At 40.2% G+C, this 12,496-nt stretch overlaps 1 protein-coding gene across 14 annotated transcripts in view; it reads right to left on the bottom strand.

Moving 5' to 3' along the window:
• The window catches only part of AOPEP (aminopeptidase O (putative)), a 406,505-nt gene that overhangs the window by 67,943 nt on the left and 326,066 nt on the right, over nt 1–12,496 (bottom strand). For 9 of the 14 annotated variants that reach the window (XR_014062843.1, XR_014062842.1, XM_081522489.1 and 6 more), the window contains 2 exons: nt 9,874–9,936; nt 9,386–9,460 (listed from right to left, as the gene is read on the bottom strand). Coding sequence is in view for 11 of the 14 variants with exons in the window: in XM_081522489.1 (XP_081378615.1) it covers nt 9,386–9,460; nt 9,874–9,936 (138 nt within the window). In the remaining 3 variants the exon portion in view is untranslated. Of the gene's footprint in view, nt 1–9,385; nt 9,461–9,759; nt 9,937–12,496 lie in introns of all 14 variants that reach the window. The other 5 variants (XR_014062841.1, XM_081522460.1, XM_081522504.1 and 2 more) reach the window with 1 other exon arrangement.

Genomic DNA, 12,496 nt, shown 5'->3' with positions numbered 1-12,496 from the left:
AAAAAAAAAAAAAAAAAGAGGTCATCTGCGGCGCTGAAAACACATGGGATACTTTCTGAGTAAAATAACACAACATCCAAAAACCAACAAGAGGGGGAAACTCTGAAGACCTCTGAAACATGAAGTCCCCACCTGTAATATTCTCATTTCGCCTTGAAACCACACGGGAAGGAAAAAAATCCAAAACTGAAAGACACAAGTCAAAGAATGAAAAACTTACATCCTCAAGTTCAGAGGTAGCCTAAGTTTGCTGCAGCACTTTGACTTGACATTAGCGAGCCAAAGAGAAGTACAGCTTCCCCTTGAACAATGTGAGTTTCAACTGCATGTGGCCCACTTACATGTGGATATTTTTCACTAGTGAATACTATAGGACTACACGATCCATAAGTAGTTGAATCCATGGGTGTGGAGGAACCTCAGATATGGGACTCACTGTAAGTTTTTCCTGGATTACCCTTCAAGTTGTTCAAGGGTGAACTATACTGACTTCACAGTTTCAGTAGGTTCTCATGAAAACCTGAATTTTGGGAACAGAAATTATGACATCCTCAACTCTACAATGCATCACGAGTTGAATGAACTGGAACCAATATTTGTATCGCTTCAATAGCCTGGACAAAGCTTGTGGATAATGCAAACAACCCAAAGTGACACAACTTCTTTTCCTTGTGAGATCCAAATCACTCTGTATATATACCTGATGTTACCTCTGAAATGAGTTTGATTCAATTCTGCTTTCTTTCCAGTTTTTTACATCTCAACAGTAAAATCTCTGAGGACTGTTTTCCATTCCTCTGGGCTCCCTACTCCTCAAGGTTTTGCATGTTATGGATATGCAATGAAGTTAGTAAATAAATTGTTTAAGTAAATATAGAATTTAATAAGGAATGCATTACACAGAATCAGAGACAGTATTGCATTTCTAGCCTTGAGTTTCCAAATCACTCTGCTTCATAAGTGTCAGCAGAATTTCTCTGATGGGTTCCAGCCTTACTTCCAGAACATGGATGCATTTATTTTTTAAAATCACATATTCAAATTAAGACATTGACACTATTTACATGTATGTCAATCAAACCCCTATCTGTGCTTACAAATCAGGTAAAAGCATTAAAATGGATTCAGTTAATTCAATTACCCAATTTCCCACCATAACTTCCAGCCTGCATGTGTAAAGGGTTGCTTTATCAAAACAAGGCCCAGGAATGGAAACCCTTAGTCCAGGGTAGCCTCAGGTAAAATGCAACATATACATACTCACGTCCTTGGTTTGTGCTACACTGGTTTGGATTTATCACATGCTATTTTGTAAATGATCTTTGATATGTTGTGTGTTTCATCTCCCACGGCCAGAAATGACATCTTCGGTTTCTTTGGTATTTTCCAGCAGCTTCTTACACAAGGCCTTATATACAACAAATATAAGAAAATATGCTGACTGATTAGATTCATTTAAGGTTTTCAGCTCTCTGAAGAATAGAGTCCTTTTTTCCCTCTGTGTTGTTTTATGCACATATAAATGAAAATTACATAAACCCAGTTTTTTGTGGGAAACTAACATATGAGAGGAATACGATGGAGATGGATTTTCTAAAGAGGTGTTTGCAAAAAGTAACAGTGCTTTTAGGCCAGTAGTTCTGCCCGAGTGGATCAGAGTGAGCTTATTTATTGCCATATACAGAAAAAAGACTTCGGAGTATCCACTTTGATTTCTCACAAATATAAAGCCAACTCAAATCCAACTGACTATAAAATGAAATACTCTAAAATTTTAAAGTTTCTGACAAGGCGCTTTAAAGAGTAAGAAGCAAAATAAATTTAAAGCACTTTACATACAGTATCTCATTTAGTCTTCAAATCCACTCTCTGAGCAAGCAAAAACAGGTGTCATTATTCTCATTTTAAAGATGAAGAAAATAAAGCTCAAAAGCGAGTGACAGGTGGGAAAATGGACCCACAATGATATATATTAAATATAAATTTTTGGAATTAAAAAAAATATCTGGGCATCCAGGAGAAAAAGGTCACTCTGACGAAAAGAAATGAGGCTAGTGTCAGACTTTATACAAGACAACGGAGGGACATATTCAAGATACTTAAAGAAAATATGAGCCAAGGATTTTATGTTTAGTTGAACTAACTGACCTTCATGTACAAAGAGTATAAACTTATAAACATATAAGAACTCAGGAAATACTGCTGCCTCAAGCTCTTCCTGAGAAATCCACTACAGAACTAGCTTCAAAAAACCAAAATGACTAAAGATCAATATAAGGATAGATGATGAGCATTAAATGTAGACTTACTTGCAGAATTAAAGCTAAGTGATTTTATAAAGGATCCAGTATAATATGTAATGGCTACATGCTCTGACATTGTAGATATAGTACAGCCATCACAAAGGGTAAAGGGGATGGGAAAATTATATGAAAAATACATTAGTTGGTTGACTCTGTTATAGATATCTATCTGGAAACTGAAAAATAACACACTTCAAGTCACAGGATGGAAGATAAAGAGGAAAGGGGTGAGAAAAAGTTAATATCTAATTTTAGATATTAAATATTGTAGGAAATATTGCAGAGAAATCAAAACACATGAGCAAACAAAAGTGAACAAGAGGCAAAGATGTGTTATCATGTGAAAGTAACCATTAAAACAAAAATACAAGCCTTCCTAAATACCAAAAAAAGGACAAAAGAAAAAAATGTATCATAAAACGGTAAATATTAATTTTATAATTAATACAAATTGGCTTAACTGGCCAAAATACAAGGATTTTCAGATAAAAAAGCAAAACTCAAGGGACAAACTTAAGGAGCACGTAAGTAGGAGGCAGAGTTGGAGTCAGTGTCAGTCTTCCTGGCTTTGAGCTTTTTATAGAAAAGATGAAAAAGATGACCCATGACTGATAGTAAAGCTCTACCAAATGTGCTTTAATGAAAAACTCTGTCATTAAAATTTCTTAATGCAGAAGCCAGGTAAGACTTTATATATATAAAGGTACCATTAGTGAGATTCATGCATCTAGTTGATTCAACAAATATTTGCCGAGGGTGTATATAATTAGGTCCTTTTCTAAGCACTGAAAACACAAGGCTTGAGTGTCATTTTTCCTTTGTGCAGAGACCCAAAAATATAAATGAAATATATGTGGGCTAGACTTAAAGACACATGCTAGTGTTGACCTCCTAAAATAGAAGATTAATGGAAACAATGACAGGCCCTAAACTACACTGACACCAGTAGGTGCTACTAAAATAATGCATCTTATTAGTGCCATATGATACCAGGCACAAACAACAGTTCACTAACATGCCTCATATGAGGAATGATTGCCAAGTAAGGCATTCTGTCACAGGAATGTAACTAATGCTTCCTATAAAACTAAAAGTCACAAAATTTTTCCCTGCCTGCCTTCCTTTTCTAGCCAAACTCTTGTGTTTTATATTAAAATGGCTTTCATCTCTCATGGCATATAAGAGTTGATGTCTGCTGGCATCAAATCTGCTAAAATCAACACCAGTGTAATTATCTGCACACTTTCAAGTGTTTTCAAAATACATGCTGGTTGAGATTTTCCTAACTTTGAAACGTATGCTTTAAACGTTGGTGGTCTAGGACTGTCAATAGCCTGGGTTAAAAAGAATTTTTAAATCTTGCCCAAAGCATTCTCTTCTACAGCAATTATTCGACTTGTTTATAATTCATCTACCTTCACAAAGTGCTTGACACAGTCTACAACATCCTCATATCATATTGCTATTTTGTGACACTACTTTAATGGTACATTTACATGAGCTGATACATGTAAAGCACTTAAAAGAGTGCTTGACACATGACAAGTGTCAGCTATTATTATATTAATAGTTCCATTCAAAGGTTCTTTTTAAAATATGTGAATAAGTGCGTGAGGGTAAGTAGATAACAATACTTTAAATTTTTCCTATCACGTCAGCTGAAAATGGGAAGGAATTTCAGTACACTCAGAGTTCTCACTTTTTTTTTAAAGAACTGCAGTCTTAAAAAAAAATAAATCTATGAAATAGATGAACACATAATGATGCAAAATTATACAGGTCAGAATTCCTTCCTGAGGCTATCAAAAACACATTTTATCAGCAATTCTGTCTCGATCCAGCCAAGGGGAAAAAAGAAAAACAACTAAGATCCTGTGAAACTAGGTCTAATCTGAGACCTGGGTACAGAAAATTTCATAAACTATGTAGGGATTTCTAGGGATTTACAGAGAAAAAAGGGAGACCCACAAAAAAGACTGAGTTTCAAATATTTCAGCAATATAACAAATTGCATATTAACAGCGCTTTAATTACCCTTTTGTTTGGTTTCTTTGTAATTATTTTTAATAAATTATTCTGCCTCCCCCCATCACTCAAGTAAGTTGTCATCCAAAGGCACAATCAGAACAAGGCAGGACACAAAGGCACTCACTGATAGGGAGGGCGTGAGGGAGGGCGGCTGGTGCCTCCAGAGCTGTGACTCATTCGAATCCATAAAGCTCTTCTACGAGATCAAGTATCAATGAAGCTATTGTAAGAGATTACAGCTATATATATATGTAGACTGGTTATGAATTCTCACAGGGCAAGAGCATTTCTGAAAAAAGGAAAGGGCACCAATGCCTGGGAAACCACTCAGCACGAAGGCTGCCTCAATTACATAAGACTGGCTGCCGTACCTACCATTTTGCTAAATGTGAGTAGTTCCTATAAAGAAAAAAAGACCCTTTGGTTCAGCACTCCCTAAATTCATCTGGCACCATTCCGCCAAGCTTTGTATCCTAAGAGCTCCAGAGTCAAGCCTAACACAGTTGCCATCTGCTGTTACAGATCCAAGAAAGAACCAGATAATTTTTATTAGTCTTAAATACTGTTTTCCAGAAATCATAAACCAAATAGAAAACAGATCTTGGTCACAAAGGACAAATAGCAGTAAAGGACTTTATTAGTTTAAAATTTGTACCTACCTTTATCATGTTGAATATTTCAGTATCAGAATTATAATAAAAACATTCTCCTAGAATGTGTAAAATTTTACAAGGACCAATAAAAGTGGCAAAATGCCTAAACCAAGTTGTATTTAAAAAAATCTTCTGTGAGTTATTATCAAGTCTATCAAGGACTTCAGAATCAAGCGTGTGGAAAGAACAAGTGAAACAAAAGCAGAGTGAAAACGGTCCAGAATTTAGTATCACAAACAAAATAATTCCAGTATTTTTCTCTGAAAGACTCAGAAAATCAAATTTATCATTTGGATCCTACTAAAATGTCCACTGAATATTATAAATCCATTTTCACAACCATCTTCCTAGACTTTCATGTTTCACTCGATATTTCAAGGAAAATTTCACTAAAATTTAAACAATTTTATGCTCAAGGGTATTATTTTTCAGGTTCTAGCAGAAAAGGATAATTCAGGTAACCTTACAGGGTGCTTTTGTTGGAAACCATTTGTATCTAGTGTTTCTTATGACTACTCAGAACAGAGACCAATCTCACCCTTGCCAAGACTCTTACTTGGAAACACACTCACAGGAAGGAGTGCTTGTTAATAACAGCAAAGCTTAGTATTGCTGAATTTCCAATGTTTTGAAAATACGCCAGTGAATACTTCTGACATCATGACCAGAAATGAGTATCTTAAAATTTTGTCCCCTCTGTTATCAGATGTGCATAAAGGAGGAAGTATGCTTCCTTCAAATATGAAAACTGGAATTTTCCTTCTCTAAAAAAAAAATCATTAACACCATTCAGGTATTTTCTTCAAATATATGATTTCATAAATTATTATTCTACAGTATATCCTAATCCCTGAAATACTGATAAAAGAAGTATCAAAAACACTGTATTATTTTACACGTATATATTTATAAGAACTTTATATTAGTCCTTAATCTTTGAATACAACAGATAATTGGCATTATCTTTGAATCAGTTAAAGATAAAAGCAGGAAAAAAATATGTGTTCTTTCAAAACCAATAGTCACTTAGTAAAATCTATTAACATTATTTTTAAAAATATACATTGTACAATTCACTGTTGGTATCACCATTGTTTAACCAGTCCTTTGCAGAGCAGGCTTATCCATTCACCCTAATTGTTCTTTGTATAGTTGTTCACGTCCCCTTGCCTTTCTGTTGCATAAATTATTCAAACTAAATAAAAGGAACTTGAAACAGTGAAAAAGGAAGAATATCAGAATGTAAGGAGAAAAATACCTGAGGACTAAAAGCAAAAGAGAGGTGAGTTTTTAAACTGAAAATTAAGAAAACAAACAAAAATGTAAAGAAATTAAGTTACATCAGTGGAAAAAAGGGCTAAAACATAAAATAAAATGGAAACAAATGTCAGAGAACATAGGAGAAAATGCAGACAAAAAAAGCCTCATTTTCAGAAAGACAAGAAAGGAAAACCTGTTAAGATGGCAAAGACAGTAGAGCTACCTGGTGGGTGGGTGGGAACGACAAGACACAACACAGCAGTACAGGCCAAGAGAGCATCTGAAATCACTTTTGCAGTGGTACCTCTCACTCAACCAGCTTACTTTATTTCATTATTCGTTATTTTAACCACAGCTGAGCACAGGATAAGTCTGTTTTGCTTCTCCTCCTGAGTTCACTGAAAACCTCAACTAGTATTTCAAGCTCTACCAGGTTATGCCCACCACTTAGCACTTTCAAGATTTTAAGAAGGGAAAATAATTATTCCTATAAAATTACATTCTTTAATGTTTAACTCCAGCCAAGTGCCCATTTTTAAGACTCTGGCCTTGCACCACTGCTTTTTGTTTTCCTTCCTCAGGCAGGTCTGAAGACTGCTTTCCCCCAGTCAGTAAAAATCAAGAGGAAAAATGCTATGACCTAGCATAGTTAAATACAGTCATCCCCCACATTCATTCCTGGGGCTGAATCCTGCCTGAGGCCTGAAAATGCAAATAGAGACTTAGGGGACGGAGGAAAGGGCAGCAGGAGGGAGAGAAAGGGGCCAAGACATAGGCAAATAAAAGCGATAGCTCGATTTTAAATGTCCAACCTATCAGAAACAACTAAAACTCTTATTTTACGGTTATATAAAATAAATAAAAGGAGGAAAATTCTAATGTTATAGAAAAACAGTAAATGCATGAAAAAAGAAAAATTGATTAATATGCTTCTACCTGTGGCATGGTGAACATTTTAAAAAACATAGCTCAACTCCATACTAAATGAACAACCTAGATTCCAATGAATAACAGGTTCAAATCCCAGCAACAGGCTAACATATGACCAAGGTTTGAATATTCAATACCACAGAATTTGACCTTTATTTTGGAATAGACACTCGGGCAATCAGAGGACACACCTCCGCTACCAGCTGCTATACAGCTTCTGTGCCTTTCAGAACTTGTTCTAATGCCCTTGGTGGCTAATCGCACCCCGTTTCTCCCTGTCCTTGAAAATATCACATGCTTTGCCTCAGTGAGCTCCAAACTCTCTCCAAGATAGAGCAGAGGCAAAACAGTGGGCAAAGGGCTGAGCTGCTATGCAGAACCAGAAGGAAAATCTGGAGTCATTGATAATTAATATCCTCTTACTCTTACACAATTCTTAAACTTCCCACCTTCTTGCCCCCCTCCCCCCATCTCCACCCTCAAAGCTAGTCAGCTTTAAGCTTCATTCTTTGAAAGGAAGCTCGGCATGACAGTCTCAACCCACTTCATTTTCATGTCCTCCTCAAAACTACTGCCCACAATTTCTAAGAAAAGTCAGAAGCACATCCTCTCCATAAGCTCCAACACAATAGCCTCTCTCAAGGAGAAATGCTCAGTGAAGAACTCCAGTTTTCTTGGAAGGCAAACTCCTCAGTCCCTACCCTTTTCATTCTCAGAGGGTAGTGGTCAGGTCACAGATGGGTGACACAGTGGGTGTCACAGACATGGTTACTCCAAATTCAGATTTTGGTAGTGATGGTACCTGGTAATCCACAAAGGGTTTCCCCTTCTTTTATGCATGAAACACTGTGTGCTCGGATAATCTTACTTTGGGTTTAAAAAAATAATGGCTAAAAAATATTTTTTTAACCACTAAACGAGCCAATTTGTAATTCTTTTTCCTTCTTTGGACTTTTTATGATCTCATTCATCCATCGCCTCACAAACATTTTTAAAAACACCTAGACCATGAAAAGTTAAACCGACACAACCTACCGTCAGAAAACTCAAGCCAGTTCAAAATGACCACTTTTTCTATCACTGTTTAACTGAAGTGACATGTATGACTCTTTGTTTAAAAAGGGAAGGGCTTTTCACACACTGAATGTCTTACAAATGACCATACTCCTAGGCCAGTTCTTTTTGTAATTCTCTCAGAAGTTGCCCTCAGTATCCTTAAATGCACTCTGAAACTTTGGTATCACCTTCATTATGATGTGCTTTGTGCACATTCTCGGACGCTGCAATGCCCATACTAAGGCAACACATCACAGAAGTTGGCAGCAATGCTATCAGCAAGAATTTGGCTTCAGAGTCAGAAATGATTCATCATACATTCTAGCAGCAGAAAAACAACACACTGCTATTTTAATCCCTTGGTGCTTTCAAGAATCAAAAAACAGTGAAATAATTAAAGCAAAAGCAACAAAAATCGTATCTGCCGCAATATTTGTAAAAACATTCACTTTTAAGAGTTTTCAACAAAAGCACTCAGGGAATAACAGACTACTTACCTTATTTCATAATATTTACTACAATGACAAGTCAAGTTTTAACTTAATACAATTTCAGGAGAAAACAGGTAGTCCAAACTTCTGCAAAGTAGCATACTGAAATTCTAAATATAGAAAAACAAATTTCTCATTTGCTCTAAGTAAACAAAATCCCTCCACTGTTTCAAAAGTAACACACTTCTTGCATCTTCTCTCTCCATTTTTGAGAGTACTCTATAGTCTAAATTAATGAGTGTGAGTGGTCTCTCTCAGGATCAAACAGAGAAACCTTATACTGTGGGTTATTTATTCAGAACACTCCCTGGTTTTTAGAGATACTATATGATAATAATATAGTACCATATACCATAATAAATGTTACTGGTCTAATGTAATGGAACTGGCTTTTTGTCCTGATGCTCTATTTAAAGAGCATGAAAGAAATCTGCATCCTGGGTCGTTTTCACTTCCTGAGAACAAAGTACGTTGATAATCACTAGGATTATCAATCAGTATTTCTATAGAACTATATCTAGGTAAATCCAAGGTTTACTGCAAATTTAATTAAAACTTAAAAAAAAAAAAAAAAGCTACCCTATTGTTGTGACCAAGTATTCGGGGGGCAGATGGGGAGACTGATCAAGAACTCCATCCAGGGCTCTCTTTCGGGGACCCCTACCTTCTCAAACACTTCTTCTCCGTCCTTTCGTCTCCGTTTTCGGGGTCTCCGGTTCACTCGGACCCATTTCGCGACCTGAAGTTCAAAAACCACAGGGCATTTTAAACATAGGACGACAGGTCCCCAGGGCCGCCCCTCAGCGTGAGAAAAGGAACGATCGACGGCCTCAGGACGCAGCCTTCCTCGGCTTCACCTGGGGGAGCCACCGGCACCTTTAGGGCATCCAGAGGCCGCCTCAACGCTGCGGGCCCTCGGGTCTGAGGCGAGCCGAGGCCGTGACCTTCGCCCCGGCCGCTCCCTTCGTCACTAGCCCGCCTGGCCGCCCCCCGCACCGGTGCGAGCAAGAGCCCCCGGACGAGGGCCATCTTACCCACCGTTGTCGCGCGCCGCCGCCGCCGATCCCGGGCTCCGCGCCAGGGATGCAACGCGGGACCCATGGCCCGGGGAGGCAGGGCGGGGAGCGCATGGACCGCGTCGCTCGCACTCACCTCGGCGCTCACTTGCTGCGCGAGCCCGCACTCCGCCCGGGCCTGGCGCTCCCTCTGCAGCGGCTGCGGGGGAAGGGGACAGAGTCAAGTTTATCCCGGGAGCCGCCCCAGCCTCCCTCCCCCGCGCCCCACCAACTCGGCGCGCTGACCCCCTACCTCGCCCGCAGTAGGTGAAGGTGAGAGCCGGGCGCCGGAGCCCGCGCTCAGAGCCGTCCGCCCCGCCGGCCCAGCGGAAAGCAGCGGGCGCTAGAGGCCCGCAACACCTAAGGCGCAGGGCGGGCGGCGGGCGGCGCGGGGCCCGGGCGGCGGCGCGGGCGGCGGGCGGGCGCTGGGCGGGGGCGGGGCCTGCCTTAAAGGTATAGGCGGCCGCGCCGCCCTCCCCGCAGGTCGCCTCCGCCCCCACCCTCTCCGGCGTGCCGGCTATTTTATTGTTCTCTTCGCAAACATCTTTCTTCTCCGCGCGCCGGCCCGCGCCCTCCCTGGCGCTGGTCGACCCCGGCGCGCGCGCTTACCTTTCCAGTCCCCACCCATGCGGGACCTGGGGTACCCGCGAAAGGGCTTCTCGGCTGCAGTGGGAGCAGAGAAGTGCTACGCGCCGGCTGGCGAAAGGGCTTAGCAGGAGAAGCGCCCTCACCGGCGCCGCCAGCCTGAACTCGCTCTGCGGGTCAGAAACCCAAGCGTTCAGATGGCCTTCGCGGAGGGAGAGGAACTTTCCTAATGGAGTTTCCTCTGGGAATGAATTAGACGCCATTAAGTTGACGTTTTTCAGTGGCCCCTCCGGACTCCGGGGAGGAGGCAGGTGACCTCCTGGGGGAGAAACCGCGAGCGCGTGAAAGGCAAACTCGGAGCTCCGCCCGCGCGTCGCGGGAGCTAATGCGCTCTCGTTGAGCGCGGCCGGCGGTGCACTCGCCCGGCCTTTGGACCTACCCCAAAGCGACTAGCAGAATTTAAGAAGGGGGCAATACCTTTTCAAAAATAGGGGTAAAGTTTCCACTTGGTTTATAAAAGTGTACGATACCCTCAATTTTTTCCGCCGACCCCCCAAAAGGCTTTCTTTCCATCCTCAGCAGCTGAGCCAGCCTGGGGGGTTAAGTGCTTGGGGAGAAGAGTCGGGTCGCACTCGCTTTTGCTGATCTTGACCATTCCTTTAACTTTATCGCATTTCTCTAAAGAAATCTCTCTTGCCCTCTCTTTATTGCTACTCCATCCTTCTTTCAAGATCAAAAGCTTTAGATCAAAGCCAAGATCAAACTCACTACTTTAAATAGAAGCAACTTTGCCATGGAGTATTTTACACAAAGGGGAGCTACTTAATGGAGACATCAGAGTAGAAAACTTCATTTTATCCCTTCATCCCATATTCATAACTGGACTACTTAAAATTACATTGATGATGCACTTCTGTTTCCTAAAACAAACAACAGTTCTGCTCAAATGGGAGATTCTTGTCTTGTGTTTGTGTTTCCCGGAATTAAAAAAAGAAAGAAAAGAAAAGCCTATAGAGCGTTAAATCGACATATTAACCATTATTGGCTAAGTGCTATGAAATGCATGCTCATTTGCTAAAGATTTTTCAAAGTGTTATCGAATCTTTTTATACATGATGTACAACCATCACATACAATTTTTGTACTGTAAAAGAAATGCGTAAAAATAACATAGCTTGCAAGTCTCAAATGCAAATACATAGACAGGTAAAAATTACAAATGTTAAAGTGGATTATGTAATTGTAGAGCTGCTTAATTTTAAATGGAAATAAAACTTCGAACTATTTAAGCGTCCATGCTATTAAAAACAGTTCCAGAATCAATAGAAATCTATCACCGACCGACATTTCCCTCTACCCAGTAGAAGTTTTTTCCTTGGGAATTCACTGTCCCTAAAAACCCTGATACAAGCAGTTCAGTATTGATGTACAGTGCCATGCCTAAATGGACCTTTCTCAAGTGTCCTCTTGGTTGATTTAGCAACAATTAAAAAATATGCAGTCTTAGAAGAAACAAAGCCAAAGTAAATTCCAACAATTCAGGAGCAGGAAGAAAGGTAACTATTGCAAATTAAACCTTATACATACTTGTATGAAAATTTGCTGTTACAGCTGGGTAGTTAGTACTTAAAAGCCTTTTCCCCTTATAATTTTCATCTGGTTGTGGTCTCAAATACACACACACACACATGATCACTCCTCATTCTAAAAATCCCACTGAGCCACTGGAAAGATCTTAGGAACTGAGACCTGGGAACACCAGCTGGCTGCCAGTGACAGTCTCCTTTAAACTTCCTAGCACCCAGTTCACAGAGAACCTAAAGTTTCTTGCACAAGCTGAGCAAAAACAAACATCCTACTGTTCCTCTGCTCTTCTAGGACTTCAAGTGGGTATCAACACCTGTGATGCATTCTAAGTGCCCACTCGCTCGACTCCTTCTTTGTCCTCTTGCCCCCCAAACCCAATCCATCCTCAGCAAAGAAACCAGAATGATATTTACAAAGGTAGTTCAAATGGTATCTTCTTTGCCTGGCTGGCTCCTACTTATTCTCCAGTCCTAGGCTTAAGCAACACGTCTCCAGAAGGGTCTTTCCTTACTCCCCAATCCAAATTATGTCATCCTGCTATTTTTCTA

This window comes from Giraffa tippelskirchi, chromosome 1 (assembly GCF_054371585.1).
Source record: "Giraffa tippelskirchi isolate mGirTip1 chromosome 1, T2T-mGirTip1v1.2.pri, whole genome shotgun sequence".
In the NCBI taxonomy this organism is placed as follows: domain Eukaryota; kingdom Metazoa; phylum Chordata; class Mammalia; order Artiodactyla; family Giraffidae; genus Giraffa; species Giraffa tippelskirchi.
The sequence above is the reverse complement of the archived record's forward strand: the minus strand, read 5'-3'. Positions and strand labels throughout refer to the sequence as shown.